This window comes from Siphateles boraxobius, unplaced genomic scaffold (genome assembly GCF_051911475.1).
Source record: "Siphateles boraxobius isolate OS27281-9 unplaced genomic scaffold, OSU_SipBor_1 56, whole genome shotgun sequence".
Taxonomy (NCBI): Eukaryota; Metazoa; Chordata; class Actinopteri; order Cypriniformes; family Leuciscidae; genus Siphateles; species Siphateles boraxobius.
In genome coordinates this window covers 76,343-95,829 of record NW_027509182.1, presented here as the reverse complement: position 1 = coordinate 95,829, position 19,487 = coordinate 76,343, and the positions used below count along the sequence as shown (strand labels likewise).

General features: G+C 28.8%; 1 protein-coding gene across 1 annotated transcript; it reads right to left on the bottom strand.

Annotated features, from left to right (window-relative positions):
* Positions 1–11,952: 11,952 nt before the first annotated feature.
* On the bottom strand, positions 11,953–14,841 carry LOC143714821 (uncharacterized). Its single transcript, XM_077206255.1, has 7 exons — positions 14,789–14,841; positions 13,986–14,048; positions 13,690–13,760; positions 13,486–13,521; positions 13,083–13,206; positions 12,777–12,848; positions 11,953–12,215 (listed from the first exon to the last, which is right to left on the bottom strand). The coding sequence occupies exons 3-7, from the start codon at positions 13,720–13,722 to the stop codon at positions 12,121–12,123; spliced, it is 360 nt and encodes a 119-aa protein (XP_077062370.1). The 5' UTR covers positions 13,723–13,760; positions 13,986–14,048; positions 14,789–14,841; the 3' UTR covers positions 11,953–12,120.
* Positions 14,842–19,487: the final 4,646 nt, after the last annotated feature.

The following is a 19,487-nucleotide window of genomic DNA, read 5'->3' as shown; positions in this document are numbered from 1 at the left end:
AAAGAAAGATAGATTAGTTAGAAAGAAAGAAAGATTAGTTAGAAACAAAGAAAGATAGATTAGTTAGAAAGAAAGATTATTTAGAAAGAAAGATAGATTAGTTAGAAAGAAAGATAGATTAGTTAGAAAGAAAGATAGATTAGTTAGAAAGAAAAAAAGAAAGAAAGATTAGTTAGAAACAAAGAAAGATAGATAGATTAGTTAGAAAGATTATTTAGAAAGAAAGAAAGATTATTTAGAAAGAAAGAAAGAAAGATTAGTTATAAAGAAAGATGGATTTGTTAGAAAGAAAGATGGATTAGTTAGAAAGAAAGAAAGATAGATTAGTTAGAAAGAAATAAAGATTAGTTAGAAACAAAGAAAGATAGATATAGCTAGAAAGAAAGAAAGATTAGTTAGAAAGAAAGATGGATTTGTTAGAAAGAAAGAAAGATAGTTTAGTTAGAAAGAAAGATTATTTAGAAAGAAAGGATGATACATAAGTTAGAAAGAAAGAAAGAGAAAGAAAGATAGATTAGTTAGAAAGAAAGATAGATTAAGTAGAAAGAAAGAAAGAAAGATAGATAGATTAAGTAGAAATAAAGAAAGAAAGAAAGATTAGTAAGAAAGATAGATTAGTTAGAAAGAAAGAAAGATTAGTTAGAAAGAAAGAAAGATAGATTAGTTAGAAAGAAAGATAGATTAGTTAGAAAGAAAGATAGATTAGTAAGAAAGAAAAAGATTAGTTAGAAAGAAAGATAGATTAGTTAGAAAGAAAGAGATTGGTTAGAAAGAAAGAAAGATAGATTAGTTTGAAAGAAAGATGGATTAGTTAGAAAAAAATAAAGAAAGATAGATTAGTTAGAAAGAAAGATAGATTAGTTAGAAAGAAAGAAAGATAGATTAGTTAGAAAGAAAGATAGATTAGTTAGTTAGAAAGAAAGAAAGATTAGTTAGAAAGAAAGATAGATAGACTAGTTAGAAAGAAAGATAGATTAGTTAAAAAGAAAGAAAGATTAGTTAGAAAGAAATAAAGATTAGTTAGAAAGAAAGATAGATTAGTTAGAAAGAAAGAAAGAAAGAAAGAAAGAAAGAAAGAAAGATGGATTAGTTAGAAAGAAAGAAAGAAAGATTAGTTAGAAAGAAAGAAAGAAAGATTAGTTAGAAAGAAAGAAAGATAGATTAGTTAGAAAGAAAGATAGATTAGTTAGTTAGAAAGAAAGATTAGTTAGAAAGAAAGATAGATAGATTAGTTAGAAAGAAAGATAGATTAGTTAAAAAGAAAGAAAGATTAGTTAGAAAGAAATAAAGATTAGTTAGAAAGAAAGATGGATTAGTTAGAAAGAAAGAAAGAAAGAAAGAAAGAAAGAAAGAAAGAAAGAAAGATGGATTAGTTAGAAAGAAAGATTAGTTAGAAAGAAATATAGCTTAGTTAGATAGATAGATAGATAGATAGATAGATAGATAGATAGATAGATAGATAGATAGATAGATAGATAGATAGATAGATAGATAGTACATATAGAATGGTTGTTTAATTGAATCTATGGCTTCAGGGAGTTTAGATTTGAGTTTTTGTGTTGTACACTACTGGGCCACCGTAGCCTTGGCTCAATTTGAACTGTTGCAATGAAAGTCAATGGGATTTTTATGGTTTTTAATATTAATTTTTAAGAAAACTGAAAGTCAAATCAGTCTGAAAAGATATAGCAACTCAAGTCAGAACAGTCTGAAGGTCTGACCCGAGTTTGGAGTTTGTAGAGTTAAAATTCTAGGAGGAGTTAGAGTCAGAAAATTTTGGTGAAGAAGAAGAAGAAGAAGAAGAAGAAGAAGAAGAAGAAGAAGAAGAAGAAGAAGAAGAAGAAGAAGAAGAAGAAGAAGAAGAAGAAGAAGAAGAAGAAGAAGAAGAAGAAGAAGAAGAAGAAGAAGAAGAAGAAGAAGAAGAAGAAGAAGAAGAAGAAGAAGAAGAAGAAGAAGAAGAAGAAGAAGAAGAAGAAGAAGAAGAAGAAGAAGAAGAAGAAGAAGAAGAAGAAGAAGAAGAAGAAGAAGAAGAAGAAGAAGAAGAAGAAGAAGAAGAAGAAGAAGAAGAAGAAGAAGAAGAAGAAGAAGAAGAAGAAGAAGAAGAAGAAGAAGAAGAAGAAGAAGAAGAAGAAGAAGAAGAAGAAGAAGAAGAAGAAGAAGAAGAAGAAGAAGAAGAAGAAGAAGAAGAAGAAGAAGAAGAAGAAGAAGAAGAAGAAGAAGAAGAAGAAGAAGAAGAAGAAGAAGAAGAAGAAGAAGAAGAAGAAAGTTTAAATAGGATTTCAGTAAGTTGGCTTTCACAAGCCAACTTATTAATAACTAGAAAAAAAAGTTTGATGAGACAAACTATAAGTTGGCTTGAAAAAGCCGGACCAGAGAGTTTGAATAAGTTTAAAGTAGTTTGAAGTTTAAAGTAGTTTGAAGTTTGATAGATGGATTAGTCAGAAAGAAAGAATAGTTAGAAAGAAAGAAAACGATTGGTTAGAAAGATAGATGAGTAATATATAGATAGAAAGATTAGTTTCAATGAAAGAAAGATTAGTTAGAAAGAAAGATTAGGTAGAAAGAAAGATAGATTAGAAAGAAAGATTAGTTAGAAAGATAGATAGAAAGAAAGAAAGATTGGTTAGAAAGAAAGATTAGTTAGAAAGATAGATAGAAAGAAAGATTAGTTAGAAAGAAATATTAGTTAGAAAGACAGAAAGATCGATTTGAAAGAAAGATCAGTAAGAAAGAAAGAAAGAAATAAAGATAGAGTAATTAAGAAAGAAAGATAGATTAGTTAGAAAAATTAGTTAGAAAGAAAAAAGATAGATTAGTTAGAAAGAAAGAAAGATTAGTTAGTTAGGTAGAAAGAAGAAAGGATTAGTTAGGAAAAAAGAAAGAAAGAAAGGATTAGTTAGAAAGATGGATTTGTTAGAAAGAAAGAAAGAAAGAAAGAAAGAAAGAAAGAAAGCATTAGTTAGAAAGAAAGATAGATAGATTAGTTAGAAATAAATAAATATTAGTTAGAAAGAAAGAAAAAAAAGATAGATTAGTTAGAAAGAAAGATAGATAGATTAGTTAGAAAGAAAGAAAGATTAGTTAGAAAGAAAGATTAGTTAGAAAGAAAGATTAGTTAGAAAGAAAGAAAGATTAGTAAGAAAGAAATAAAGAAAGATAGATAGATTAGTTAGAAAGAAAAAAGATAGATTAGTTAGAAAGATAGAAAGATTAGCTAGAAAGAAAAAAGATAGATTAGTTAGAAAGAAAGAAAGATTAATTAGAAAGAAAGAAAGATAGATTAGTTAGAAAGATAGATAGATTTGTTAGAATGAAAGAAAGACAGATTAGTTAGAAAGAAAGAAAGATTAGTTTGAAAGAAAGAAATATTGATTTGTTAGAATGAAAGAAAGATAGATTAGTGAGAAAGAAAGAAGGAAAGACAGATTAGAAAGAAAGAAAGAGATTAGTTAGAAAGAAAAAAAAGATAGATTAGTTAGAAAGAAAGATAGATAGATTAGTTAGAAAGAAAGAAAGATAGATTATTTAGAAAGAAAGATAGATAGATAGATAGATTAGTTAGAAAGAAAGAACGATAGATTAGTTAGAAAGAAAGAACGACAGATTAGTTAGAAAGAAAGATAGATAGATTAGTTAGAAAGAAAAAAGATAGATTAGTTAGAAAGATAGATAGATTAGTTGGAAAGAAAGATAGATAGATTAGTTAGAAAGAAAGAAAGATTAGTTAGAAAGAAAGATTAGTTAGAAAGAAAGAAAGATAGATAGATTAGTTAGAAAGAAAGAAAGATTAGTTAGAAACAAAGAAAGATAGATAGATTAGTTAGAAAGAAAGAAAGAATAGTTAGAAAGAAATAAAGATTAGTTAGAAAGAAAGATGGATTTGGTAGAAAAAAGAAAGATTAGTTAGAAAGAAAGATGGATTACCTAGAAAGAAAGAAAGAAAGAAAGAAAGAAAGAAAGAAAGAAAGCAAGAAAGAAAGAAAGAAAGAAAGAAAGAACGATGGATTAGTTAGAAAGAAAGATTAGTTAGAAGGAAAGAAAGAGAAAGAAAGATAGCTTAAGAAAGATAAGTTAGAAAGAAAGGAAGATAGATAACTTAGAACGAAAAATGAGAAAGAAAGATAGATTAGTTAGAAGGAAAGATTGATAGATTAGTTAGAAAGAAAGATAGATTAAGTAGAAAGAAAGAAAGAAAGAAAGATAGATTAGTTAGAAAGAAAGATAGATTAGTTAGAAAGAAAGATAGATTAGTTAGAAAGAAAGAAAGATAGATTGGTTAGAAAGAAAGATTAGTTAGAAAGAAAGAAATAAAGATTAGTTAGAAAGAAAGATGGATTTGTTAGAAAAAAGAAAGATTAGTTAGAAAGAAAGATAGATAGATTAGTTAGAAAGAAAGATGGATTAGTTAGAAAGAAAGAAAGAATGATGGATTAGTTAGAAAGAAAGATTAGTTAGAAAGAAACGAAGATAGATAAGTTAGAAACAAAGAAAGAGAAAGAAAGATAGATTAGTTAGAAAGAAAGATAGATAAGTTAGAAAGAAAGATAGATAAGTTAGAAAGAAAGATAGATTAGTTAGGAAGAAAGATAGATAGATTAGTTAGAAAGAAATAAAGATTAGTTAGAAAGAAAAAAAGATGGATTAGTTAGAAAGATGGATTAGTTAGAAGGAAAGAAAGAAAGATGGATTAGTTAGAAAGAAAGAAAGAAAGAAAGAAAGATGGATTAGTTAGAAAGAAAGAAAGATTGGTTAGAAAGAAAGAAAGAGAAAGAAAGATCGCTTATTTAGAAAGAAAGATTAGTTAGAAAAAAAGATAGATTAGTTAGAAAGATAGATTGAGTAGTAAGAAAGAAAGAAAGAAAGAAAGAAAGAAAGAAAGATTAGTTAGAAAGAAAGAAACATTAGTTAGAAAGAAAGAAAGATAGATTAGTTAGAAAGAAAGAAAGAAAGAAAGATTAGTTAGGAAGAAATAAAGATAGATAGATTAGTAAGAAAGATAGATTAGTTAGAAAGAAAGAAAGATAGATTAGTTAGAAAGAAAGAAAGATAGATAGATTAGTTAGAAAGAAAGATAGATTAGTTAGAAAGAAAGATAGATAGATTAGTTAGAAAGCAAGAAAGAAAGAAACATTAGTTAGAAAGAAAGAAAGATAGATTAGTTAGAAAGAAAGAAAGAAAGAAAGATTAGTTAGGAAGAAATAAAGATAGATAGATTAGTAAGAAAGATAGATTAGTTAGAAAGAAAGAAAGATAGATTAGTTAGAAAGAAAGAAAGATAGATAGATTAGTTAGAAAGAAAGATAGATTAGTTAGAAAGAAAGATAGATAGATTAGTTAGAAAGCAAGAAAGATAGATTAGTTAGAAAGCAAGAAAGATAGATTAGTTAGAAAGAAAGAAAGATAGATTAGTTAGAAAGAAAGATAGATTAGTTAGAAAGAAAGAAAGATAGATTAGTTAGAAATAAAGAAAGATAGATAGATTAGTTACAAAAGAAAGATAGATAGATTAGTTAGAAAGAAAGAAAGATAGATTAGTTAGAAAGAAAGAAAGAAAGATTAGTTAGAAACAAAGAAAGATAGATAGATTAGTTAGAAAGAAAGAAAGATTAGTTAGAAAGAAAGATGGATTTGTTAGAAAGAAAGATGGATTAGTTAGAAAGAAAGAAAGATAGATTAGTTAGAAAGAAAGAAAGAAAGATAGATTAGTTAGAAAGAAAGATAGATTAGTTAGAAACAAACAAAGATTAGATAGAAACAAAGAAAGATAGATAGATTAGTTACAAAGAAAGAACGATTAGTTAGAAAGAAAGAAAGATGGATTAGTTAGAAAGAAAGATGGATTAGTTAGAAAGAAAGAAAGATGGATTAGTTAGAAAGAAAGAAAGATTAGTTAGAAACAAAGAAAGATGGATAGATTAGTTAGAAAGAAAGAAAGATTATTTAGAAAGAAATAAAGATTAGTTAGAAAGAAAGATTGATTTGTTAGAAAAAAAGAAAGATTAGTTAGAAAGAATTTAAAAAAGATTAGTTAGAAAGAAAGAAACATAGATAGATTAGTTAGAGAGAAAGAAAGATTGATCAGTTAGAAAGAAGAAAGAAAGAAAGATAGATTAGTTAGAAAGAAAGAAAGATTAGTTAGAAACAAAGAAAGATTAGTTAGAAAGAAAGAAAGATTAGTTAGAAAGAAAGAAAGAAAGATTAGCTAGAAAGAAAGAAAGAAAGATTAGTTAGAAAGAAAGATAGATAGATTAGTTAGAAAGAAAGATAGATAGATTAGTTAGAAAGAAAGATAGATAGATTAGTTAGAAAGAAAGAAAGATAGATTAGTTAGAAAGAAAGAAAGATTAGTTAGAAACAAAGAAAGATAGATTAGTTAGAAACAAAGAAAGATTAGTTAGAAAGAAAGAAAGAAAGATTAGTTAGAAAGAAAGAAGGATTTGTTAGAAAGAAAGATTAGTTAGAAAGAAAGATAGATTAGTTAGAAAGAAAGAAAGATTATTTAGAAAGAAAGATAGATTAGTTAGAAAGAAAGATAGATTAGTTAGAAAGAAAGATAGATTAGTTAGAAAGAAAAAAAGAAAGAAAGATTAGTTAGAAACAAAGAAAGATAGATAGATTAGTTAGAAAGATTATTTAGAAAGAAAGAAAGATTATTTAGAAAGAAAGAAAGAAAGATTAGTTATAAAGAAAGATGGATTTGTTAGAAAGAAAGATGGATTAGTTAGAAAGAAAGAAAGATAGATTAGTTAGAAAGAAATAAAGATTAGTTAGAAACAAAGAAAGATAGATATAGCTAGAAAGAAAGAAAGATTAGTTAGAAAGAAAGATGGATTTGTTAGAAATAAAGAAAGATAGCTTAGTTAGAAAGAAAGATTATTTAGAAAGAAAGGATGATAGATAAGTTAGAAAGAAAGAAAGAGAAAGAAAGATAGATTAGTTAGAAAGAAAGATAGATAGATTTAGTAGAAAGAAAGAAAGATAGATAGATTAAGTAGAAAGAAAGAAAGATTAGTAAGAAAGATAGATTAGTTAGAAAGAAAGAAAGATTAGTTAGAAAGAAAGAAAGATAGATTAGTTAGAAAGAAAGATAGATTAGTTAGAAAGAAAGATAGATTAGTAAGAAAGAAAGAAAGATTAGTTAGAAAGAAAGATAGATTAGTTAGAAAGAAAGAGATTGGTTAGAAAGAAAGAAAGATAGATTAGTTTGAAAGAAAGATGGATTACTTAGAAAAAAAGAAAGAAAGATAGATTAGTTAGAAAGAAAGATGGATTAGTTAGAAAGAAAGAAAGAAAGATAAATTAGTTAGAAAGAAAGATTATTTAGAAAGAAAGGATGATAGATAAGTTAGAAAGAAAGAAAGAGAAAGAAAGATAGATTAGTTAGAAAGAAAGATAGATAGATTAAGTAGAAAGAAAGAAAGATAGATAGATTAAGTAGAAAGAAAGAAAGATTAGTAAGAAAGATAGATTAGTTAGAAAGAAAGAAATATTAGTTAGAAAGAAAGAAAGATAGATTAGTTAGAAAGAAAGATAGATTAGTTAGAAAGAAAGATAGATTAGTAAGTAAGAAAGAAAGATTAGTTAGAAAGAAGGATAGATTAGTTAGAAAGAAAGAGATTGGTTAGAAAGAAAGAAAGATAGATTAGTTTGAAAGAAAGATGGATTACTTCGAAAAAAAGAAAGAAAGATAGATTAGTTAGAAAGAAAGATGGATTAGTTAGAAAGAAAGAAAGAAAGAAAGATAGATTAGTTAGAAAGAAAGATGGATTTGTTAGAAAGAAAGATGGATTAGTTAGAAAGAAAGAAAGATAGATTAGTTAGAAAGAAAGAAAGATTAGTTAGAAACAAAGAAAGATAGATTAGTTAGAAAGAAAGATTATTTAGAAAGAAAGATAGATTAGTTAGAAAGAAAGATAGATTATTTAGAAAGAAAGATAGATTAGTTAGAAAGAAAAAAAGAAAGAAAGATTAGTTAGAAACAAAGAAAGATAGATAGATTAGTTAGAAAGATTATTTAGAAAGAAAGAAAGATTATTTAGAAAGAAAGAAAGATTAGTTATAAAGAAAGATGGATTTGTTAGAAAGAAAGATGGATTAGTTAGAAAGAAAGAAAGATAGATTAGTTAGAAAGAAATAAAGATTAGTTAGAAACAAAGAAAGATAGATATAGCTAGAAAGAAAGAAAGATTAGTTAGAAAGAAAGATGGATTTGTTAGAAAGAAAGAAAGATAGCTTAGTTAGAAAGAAAGATTATTTAGAAAGAAAGGATGATACATAAGTTGGAAAGAAAGAAAGAGAAAGAAAGATAGATTAGTTAGAAAGAAAGATAGATAGATTAAGTAGAAAGAAAGAAAGATAGATAAAGTAGAAAGAAAGAAAGAAAGATTAGTAAGAAAGATAGATTAGTTAGAAAGAAAGATAGATTAGTTAGAAAGAAAGATAGATTAGTAAGAAAGAAAGAAAGAAAGATTAGTTAGAAAGAAAGATAGATTAGTTAGAAAGAAAGAGATTGGTTTGAAAGAAAGAAAGAAAGATAGATTAGTTTGAAAGAAAGATGGATTAGTTAGAAAAAAATAAAGAAAGATAGATTAGTTAGAAAGAAAGATGGATTAGTTAGAAAGAAAGAAAGAAAAATTAGTTAGAAAGAAAGAAAGATAGATTAGTTAGAAAGAAAGATAGATTAGTTAGTTAGAAAGAAAGAAAGATTAGTTAGAAAGAAAGATAGATAGATTAGTTAGAAAGAAAGATAGATTAGTCAGAAAGAAATAAAGATTAGTTAGAAAGAAAGATGGATTAGTTAGAAAGAAAGAAAGAAAGAAAGAAAAAGAAAGAAAGATTAGTTAGAAAGAAAGATGGATTTGTTAGAAAGAAAGAAAGATAGCTTAGTTAGAAAGAAAGATTATTTAGAAAGAAAGGATGATACATAAGTTGGAAAGAAAGAAAGAGAAAGAAAGATAGATTAGTTAGAAAGAAAGATAGATAGATTAAGTAGAAAGAAAGAAAGATAGATAAAGTAGAAAGAAAGAAAGAAAGATTAGTAAGAAAGATAGATTAGTTAGAAAGAAAGATAGATTAGTTAGAAAGAAAGATAGATTAGTAAGAAAGAAAGAAAGAAAGATTAGTTAGAAAGAAAGATAGATTAGTTAGAAAGAAAGAGATTGGTTTGAAAGAAAGAAAGAAAGATAGATTAGTTTGAAAGAAAGATGGATTAGTTAGAAAAAAATAAAGAAAGATAGATTAGTTAGAAAGAAAGATGGATTAGTTAGAAAGAAAGAAAGAAAAATTAGTTAGAAAGAAAGAAAGATAGATTAGTTAGAAAGAAAGATAGATTAGTTAGTTAGAAAGAAAGAAAGATTAGTTAGAAAGAAAGATAGATAGATTAGTTAGAAAGAAAGATAGATTAGTCAGAAAGAAATAAAGATTAGTTAGAAAGAAAGATGGATTAGTTAGAAAGAAAGAAAGAAAGAAAGAAAAAGAAAGAAAGATTAGTTAGAAAGAAATATAGCTTAGTTAGAAAGAAAGATAGATTAAGTAGAAAGAAAGAAAGAAAGAAAGAAAGAAAGAAAGAAAAAATAGTTAGAAAGAAAGATAGATAGATAGATAGATAGATAGATAGATAGATAGATAGATAGATAGATAGATAGATAGATAGATAGATAGATAGATAGATAGATAGATAGATAGATAGATAGATAGATAGATAGATAGATAGATAGATAGATAGATAGATAGATAGATAGATAGATAGATAGATAGATAGATAGATAGATAGATAGATAGATAGATAGATAGATAGATAGATAGATAGATAGATAGATAGATAGATAGATAGATAGATAGATAGATAGATAGATAGATAGATAGATAGATAGATAGATAGATAGATAGATAGATAGATAGATAGATAGATAGATAGATAGATAGATAGATAGATAGATAGATAGATAGATAGATAGATAGATAGATAGATAGATAGATAGATAGATAGATAGATAGATAGATAGATAGATAGATAGATAGATAGATAGATAGATAGATAGATAGATAGATAGATAGATAGATAGATAGATAGATAGATAGATAGATAGATAGATAGATAGATAGATAGATAGATAGATAGATAGATAGATAGATAGATAGATAGATAGATAGATAGATAGATAGATAGATAGATAGATAGATAGATAGATAGATAGATAGATAGATAGATAGTACATATAGAATGGTTGTTTAATTGAATCTATGGCTTCAGGGAGTTTAGATTTGAGTTTTTGTGTTGTACACTACTGGGCCACCGTAGCCTTGGCTCAATTTGAACTGTTGCAATGAAAGTCAATGGGATTTTTATGGTTTTTAATATTAATTTTTAAGAAAACTGAAAGTCAAATCAGTCTGAAAAGATATAGCAACTCGGGTCAGAACAGTCTGAAGGTCTGACCCGAGTTTGGAGTTTGTAGAGTTAAAATTCTAGGAGGAGTTAGAGTCAGAAAATTTTGGTTAAGAAAAAGAAGAAGAAGAAGAAGAAGAAGAAGAAGAAGAAGAAGAAGAAAAAGTTTAAATAGGATTTCAGTAAGTTGGCTTTCACAAGCCAACTTATTAATAACTAGAAAAAAAAGTTTGATGAGACAAACTATAAGTTGGCTTGAAAAAGCCGGACCAGAGAGTTTGAATAAGTTTAAAGTAGTTTGAAGTTTAAAGTAGTTTGAAGTTTGATAGATGGATTAGTCAGAAAGAAAGAATAGTTAGAAAGAAAGAAAACGATTGGTTAGAAAGATAGATGAGTAATATATAGATAGAAAGATTAGTTTCAATGAAAGAAAGATTAGTTAGAAAGAAAGATTAGTTAGAAAGAAAGATAGATTAGAAAGAAAGATTAGTTAGAAAGATAGATAGAAAGAAAGAAAGATTAGTTAGAAAGAAAGATTAGTTAGATAGATAGAAAGAAAGATTAGTTAGAAAGAAAGATAGATAGAAAGAAATATTAGTTAGAAAGACAGAAAGATCGATTTGAAAGAAAGATCAGTAAGAAAGAAAGAAAGAAAGAAATAAAGATAGAGTAATTAAGAAAAATTAGTTAGAAAGAAAAAAGATAGATTAGTTAGAAAGAAAGAAAGATTAGTTAGTTAGGTAGAAAGAAGAAAGGATTAGTTAGGAAAAAAGAAAGAAAGAAAGGATTAGTTAGAAAGATGGATTTGTTAGAAAGAAAGAAAGAAAGCATTAGTTAGAAAGAAAGATAGATAGATTAGTTAGAAAGAAATACATATTAGTTAGAAAGAAAGATTAGTTAGAAAGAAAGAAAAAAAGATAGATTAGTTAGAAAGAAAGATAGATAGATTAGTTAGAAAGAAAGAAAGATTAGTTAGAAAGAAAGATTAGTTAGAAAGAAAGATTAGTTAGAAAGAAAGAAAGATTAGTAAGGAAGAAATAAAGAAAGATAGATAGATTAGTTAGAAAGAAAAAAGATAGATTAGTTAGAAAGATAGAAAGATTAGCTAGAAAGAAAAAAGATAGATTAGTTAGAAAGAAAGAAAGATTAATTAGAAAGAAAGAAAGAAAGATTAGTTTGAAAGAAAGAAATATTGATTTGTTAGAATGAAAGAAAGATAGATTAGTGAGAAAGAAAGAAGGAAAGACAGATTAGAAAGAAAGAAAGAGATTAGTTAGAAAGAAAAAAAAGATAGATTAGTTAGAAAGAAAGATAGATAGATTAGTTAGAAAGAAAGAAAGATAGATTACCCACATGGAAGAAACCTATATAATCATATATGTTTTAATATAGGATTTTAATATATGTGACATATATAAAATTGGCCGTTTTCCTATATTATATGTGCATATATGCACATATATATGTACATATATATGTGCATATATGTACCTATATAGCTGCATATATGTACCTATATAGGTGCATATATATGTGCATATATGTACCTATATAGGTGCATATATGCAGCTATATGTTACCTATATATTAGTATAATTATTAAAATCCATAGCTACTAGGCAACATAAATAATAGCCCAAGATGTAGAAATTTTAATTATTTATTTACTTAAGAACAATCAAATATTACAAGAACAAAAATAAGACAAAAAACTGAACAGAAAAAAAACCAATTTATCTTGTTGATCTTCTCAGCTCTGTGAGCTTCGAATTGATAGATGTGCCTATCTGTCCTCGGCTGGCTGCCGGCCACTTCTTCAATGTAGCATCTAGAGAAGACAAAAATAATAAGACAGTATAATAATAATAATATAGTGCTTCATCAGGAACCCAAAATGCTTACAGTACAGCTGCGATTGGACACATATTTTGGATAAAGGGCTGATCATAATAAAAAATGCGTCATGTAAACACGTCAATTGGAAGATTCTGATTGGATTCTGCTAAATCTGAAAGAAATTCTGATTGGAAACATCACCCCCCCTTTTTTCTAGCGGCATCGTTCTTTCATATGCACGTCCGTCATGGGGACTGCATTGTTAACAGTCACACGGTCAATCATGTGCATCCAAAGCAGAGAAAATTCATGGATAGGAAAAATTCAGAAATGTGGCTTTAGAAAAGGAAAGGTAGGATCAAGAAATGAGCAAGCAATGAATTAGTATTATAGGTTACAAGCAGATACAGTAACAATAATGGGTGCCCTATCTAATACAGTCTCCATTGATACCTAATAAACATTGATTCAAGTAGGCTATGGTTAAAGTAGTGAACTTATAAAGTCTTAAAAGTTTTGTTTTCCCTTCTCAACGCATTATGCATTTACTCACCAATAATGGCTGCCTTTTTAATTTGGTCAAGGGCGACCAGCTGCTCCCCATCCCCTCTGGTTGGCTTCCCACCTTAAAGTAATATTTCAAAATTATTATGAAAGGGGGGTAAAATGAAGGTGGTGAAAACAAGAGATTATTTTTTATATACACATCACTTTTATTTGAGGTGCAAGGAAATACAAAATGGCAACTAAAAAAGCAATGGTATGCCCGCACACAAACATCAATTATTCCACAGAATATGACTGACTTTTTTTTTTTTTTTTAAAGGACAGAAGAGATTAGGAACATGTTGTTTTGTACCATTCAGGTTGCTTTTTAGCAAAGTCTCCAAATCAAAAGGTGCCCAGCAGCAGATTCCACACCATGGCAGTAGCAGAGGTGGCAAGGCCTGGCAAAACACCCCAGAGCCCTTTATAACTTCAATCTGAAAAATAATTTCACATCACAATATTAATTTATTGGCAACTTTTAGAAAGGTTTTTATGTTTCATATTGATTCTTATTTTTAGCTTCCCAATAGTGAATAATAATAATAATATAATAATAGAGAGGAGGAGGTTGGATGGAGAGTAGGGAGGAGAAAAGACAGTGGGTGGAGAGGAGCGAAGGGGTGCAGGAGGAAAGGATGATTGTCTCGTATAACACTAATTGGCTCCTACAAACACACAGTTTATACCCATCCTTACTAAATAATGTTACTCACCTGTGTTTTCGCTGATGTCTCAGCTGTTGCTGCAGTCTTGTTAGAGAAGAAAAACATTGTAAAACTTCAACAATTTTATGCATATGAGGCAAGTAAATTACATATTACCACTAACTATCCAAACATAAAAATCCCTATAGCTCAGTTGGAGCCTTAAGTAAAATAAGTACAGAAAAATCTGAGGTATAAAAGGGTTACACACACCTGTGGTGTCTCTCGAAAGCGCTCAGTCACCATGGGACTCGCTTTAAATGGCTCGGTCTCCTCTCTGGAGTCTTAGAGAAGAAAGAAACTTAGTAAAACTCCACAACAATTTTTATTCATCCAAGCAAGCCACTATATATTCTTATTTACAGGGGGGGCTTGGAAAACATCAAACATGTCAATAAATTAAAGTTACATGCAAAAGTAATCAGCCAAACATCATAAAAATCCATATAGCTCTGTTTGAGTAACAAGTAAACTAAATAAATAAATACAAATGCAAGGGGGTTACTCACCGGTTGCACTTCTCCAAAAGTCGAGAAGGGGGAATCTAGATCCTCCACAGGACTCCTTCCAGTCTTGTTCATAGAAGAAAAATATAGTTATTCTCTTCAATAAATTAAAGTGCAAATACATCAAATAATTAACACTATCAATCAGCCCAACATCACAAGTCTCTACAGATCTGCTTGAGAAACAAATTTAAAAAGCAATGAAAAACAGAGGAACTTGCCTTTTGAGCAATAATGGCGAGGTCACTTTTCATTTGAGGGATTTCTAGAAAGAGGTTATATAAAAAAACAAAAAAACAATTACAATCACTAAATCAAAATAGCACCCAGCAACTCTAACGTTACTCTTCGAAAGACATTTCCTGCAGCTGTGAACGCAACCTACAACCCCCCAAAGCCCATTCATAAGGCTCTGCAGAGGAAACCTGTTTGTGAACGCAATTAAAACATATATATATTTCTCCCAAATTCAAATTCCCCAGGGTTTTTTTCTAGAGCCGATTGCCTTCTTGAGCCGTTGAAGGCAGAGAAGTGTGTGTACTCATGAACTGTATTGTCTAGGCCATCACTTTTGTGAACCCTCTACAAATTCCTCCAGAAAGAGACAAATAAATATAATTCTAATTTGAATCTTATCAACGGCTATATGAGCACCCACACTACCAGCTATCAACATAGCATTTATTTTGCCAAACACGTGTTAAACTTTCAGCCCATACAATTTCTAAGTTTATACTTCTCTGCCACCGCAAAATCCATCTCCAGAAAAAACCCTGCTAATAAATATTAAAATTAGGCATACTTACGATTGATGATAAGTAGGACATAGCAGATCTCCAACGCTCCATCGCCATTTTCACTCCCAGCCGATATCTTTCGGCGCGAATCGTCAAACGTCAGGCGGGTGACGTCATGACTCTTCAACTACGCGGCGCTTTAGCAGCCATGGTAGCAGCAGAGTGGAGATTTTTTTTTTTTTTTAATTTTCAAAATGACAGAGTTTGATATCAAGTTCTTGACACATTTCTTTTACACATTTTCACATTTGATAAGTATAACTTGAAACAACAATAATTTGGACAAAAAGAAAAGAAAAGAAAAGAAAAGAAAAGAAAAGAAAAGAAAAGAAAAGATAAATGGCATCGCAAACATATTAAATTCATTTAGCAGAGATACAGATCTTTGGGCTTTTCGATTTTTTAAAAACTTTACAGACTAAAATACATGCTTGTCTTCAAATTCATTAACCACAGTGAAATGCTCAGATAGATGGGATGATGATGATGATGATGATGATGATTACTTGAATGTATGTTCTATGTTCTTTTTTTGTTGTTGCTACATTTAGACTGTAATGACCTTTCAGCCATATTCATCTAGAAACTGCATTAAGACAATACAGAAAACATTGCATTTTGCATTGCATTTGGTGGATGTAACGGTGAATGTGTGGATGTGTAGGCCTATGAGCTGTAATGTGAATCTGGAAGTGACCTGAAATTGGAAAAAGGGCTTGATTGACAAAATAAAAAAACGACAAACCATTTTGTTATTTCCTTCTTTTCCACTATCTTCATACAAGAAAGAATTGACCTTGTAAATGGCTTTCCCATAGCTTTCCATCTCCTCTCACTTAATTGCCATAATTAAATTCCATAACATGCCAATTAAATGTGATACCAATTTCACATGTTTGCACATACAGTTCTTGCATAATTTCTTTTTTTAGTTAGTTCTTATTGCCTTGATAATAGAAAATATGAGCTAGGCATCATGTATGACAGTTGCCAAAGTGAGGTATGAGCTAAAAAATGACCAGATCCTGCTATGAGCTAGGAGACATGTATGCACATATAGGGCTTATATGTGGATATAAAGAAGCAATACAGGAGACCTATATGGCCTGTGTATGCACATATATGCACCTCAGTTTTGCCTATATGTGCCATACGCATATATGCAGCATATATATTAGCATATATGTGCATATAAACTGCATATAGGTTTCATATATGCGCATATATCCCCATATAGTTTCTTTCCATGTGGGTATTTAGAAAGAAAGATAGATAGATAGATAGATAGATTAGTTAGAAAGAAAGAACGATAGATTAGTTAGAAAGAAAGAACGATAGATTAGTTAGAAAGATAGATAGATTAGTTAGAAAGAAAAAAGATAGATTAGTTAGAAAGATAGATAGATTAGTTAGAAAGAAAAAAGATAGATTAGTTAGAAAGAAAAAAGATAGATTAGTTAGAAAGAAAGAAAGAAAGAATGATTAATTAGAAAGAAAGATAGATTAGTTAGAAAGAAAGATAGATAGATTTGTTAGAATGAAAGAAAGACAGATTATGTAGAAAGAAAAAAGATAGATTAGTGAGAAAGAAAGAAAGACAGATTAGTTAGAAAAAAGAGAATAGTTAGAAAGAGATTAGTTAGAAAGAAAAAAGATAGATTAGTTAGAAAGAAAGATAGATAGATTAGTTAGAAAGAAAGAAAGATAGATTAGTTAGAAAGACAGATAGATAGATTAGTTAGAAAGAAAGAACGATAGATTAGTTAGAAAGAAAGAACGATAGATTAGTTATTAAGAAAGAACGATAGATTAGTTAGAAAGAAAGATAGATAGATTAGTTAGAAAGAAAGATAGATAGTTAGATTAGTTAGAAAGAAAGATAGATAGATTAGTTAGAAAGATAGATAGATTAGTTAGAAAGAAAGAAAGATAGATTAGTTAGAAAGAAAGAACGATAGATTAGTTAGAAAGAAAGATAGATTAGTTAGAAAGAAAGAAAGATAGATTCGTTAGAAAGAAAGAAAGATTAGTTAGAAAGAAAGAAAGAAAGAAGGATTAGTTAGAAATATGGATTTGTTAGAAAGAAAGAAAGATTAGTTAGAAACAAAGAAAGATAGATAGATTAGTTAGAAAGAAAGAAAGATTAGTTAGAAAGAAAGATGGAATTGTTAGAAAGAAAGATGGATTAGTTAGAAAGAAAGATAGATTAGTTAGAAAGAACGAAAGATAGATTAGTTAGAAAGAAAGATGGATTAGTTAGAAATAAAGAAAGATGATTAGTTAGAAAAAAAGAAAGATTAGTTAGAAAGAAAGAATGATAGATTAGTTAGAAAGAAAGAAAGATAGATAGATTAGTTAGAAAGAAAGATGATTAGTTAGAAAGAAAGAAAGATAGATAGATTAGTTAGAAAGAAAGAAAGATTAGTTAGAAAGAAAGAAAGATTAGTTAGAAAGAAATAAAGATTAGTTAGAAAGAAAGATGGATTTGTTAGAAAAAAGAAAGATTAGTCAGAAAGAAAGATACATAGATTAGTTAGAAAGAAAGAAAGATGGAATAGTTAGAAAGAAAGATGGATTTGTTAGAAAGAAAGATGGATTAGTTAGAAAGAAAGAAAGATAGATTAGTTAGAAAGAAGGAAAGATAGATAGATTAGTTAGAAAGAAAGATAGATTAGTTAGAAAGAATGAAAGAAAGATTAGTTAGAAAGAAGGAAAGATAGATAGATTAGTTAGAAAGAAAGATAGATTAGTTTGAAAGAAAGAAAGATATATTAGTTAGAAAGAAAGATAGATTAGTTAGAAAGAAAGAAAGATTAGTTAGAAAGAAAGAAAGATAGCTAGATTAGTCAGAAAGAAAGAAAGATTAGTTAGAAAGAAATAAAGATTAGTTAGAAAGAAAGATTGATTTGTTAGAAAAAAGAAAGATTAGTTAGAAAGAAAGAAAGATTAGTTAGAAAGAAAGAAAGATAGATAGATTAGTTGGAAAGAAAGAAAGATTAGTTAGAAAGAAAAAAAGATAGATAGATTAGTTAGAAAGAAAGATAGATTAGTTAGAAAGAAAGAAAGATAGATTAGTTAGAAAGAAAGATGGATTAGTGAGAAAGAAAGAAAGATCAGTTAAAAACAAATAAAGATAGATAGATTAGTTAGAAAGAAAGAAAGATTAGTTAGAAAGAAAGAAAGATTAGTTAGGAAGAAATAAAGATAGATAGATTAGTAAGAAAGATAGATAAGTTAGAAAGAAAGATAGATTAGTTAGAAAGAAAGAAAGATAGATAGATTAGTTAGAAAGAAAGATAGATTAGTTAGAAAGAAAGATAGATAGATTAGTTAGAAAGAAAGATAGATTAGTTAGAAAGAAAGATAGATAGATTAGTTAGAAAGAAAGAAAGATAGATTAGTTAAAAAGAAAGATAGATTAGTTAGAAAGAAAGAAAGATAGATAGATTAGTTAGAAAGAAAGAAAGAATGATAGATTAGTTAGAAAGAAAGAAAGATAGATTAGTTAGAAAGAAAGAAAGAAAGAAAGAGATTAGTTAGAAAGAAAGAAAGATTAGTTAGAAACAAAGAAAGATAGATAGATTAGTTAGAAAGAAAGAAAGATTAGTTAGAAAGAAATAAAGATTAGTTAGAAAGAAAGATGGATTTGGTAGAAAAAAGAAAGATTAGTTTGAAAGAAGGAAACATGGATTAGTTAGAAAGAAAGATGGATTAGCTAGAAAGAAAGAAAGAAAGAAAGAAAGAAAGAAAGAAAGAACGATTGTCACGGTGGGTAAATCCTATGTCTCATTCATGTCTCGTGTTTCTGTTGTTACATATGTGTGTGTGCTGATTAGAGGGGTGTGGCTGCTCATCAGAGCTCATTCAGTAATCACTCATCACCAGCTGCAGTCTATCATCCCGGTCTATTTAATCTCACCCATTTCTCATCTCCATTGTCAGATCGTTGTTTGTGATGTCCGGTGTTTGATCTCTCTACGTTCCAGTATCCTTCGTTGTTCCTGTCTGTTCCCTGTGGATGTTCTGGATTCGTCTTGTTGATCGTCACCTCACTTCACCTGCACTGTATCCATCTGACCATCGAGTCCCTGCGCCACTTACCTGCCTGTCTGTGAATCGTGTACTGAGTTTTCAACCTTGCCTGTCTGTGGACTGTGTTCTGAGCTTTCCAATAAATATTGTTACTTGCAATTGCTTCCGTAGTTCTTACGTTACAGAACGATCTGACCAGAAATGGAAGCAGCGAGTGACAATCCTGAGACGTTGGAGGATTTCGTCAATAACAGCAGACGGCGGATGGAGAATCAAGAGAGAAATATCAACGACACCGCTCGTGCTGTTCAGGCGTTAGTGGCGCAGGTGTCCGGGATCACCCAGCAAGTCCAACAGCTGCGTATTCCCGCTGCGCCGGTCCCACCGCCGATTCCCCAAATACCACCAGTGGACCCCTCCCAGTCGGAACCACGATTACCAGCCCCAGAGACATACTCAGGTGAACCCAATTTTTGTCGAGCTTTCCTAACTAGATGCTCCATGCATTTCTCTCTCCAGCCCAGAACCTTCCGGGAGGAAAGAACTAAAGTGGCTTTCGTGCTAACGCTGCTGACTGGGAGAGCGGCACTATGGGGAACGGCGGTGTGGGAAAACCAGGAAGACTGCTGCACCTCGTTCCAAGCGCTCTCCGACGAGATGAAACGGGTCTTCGACC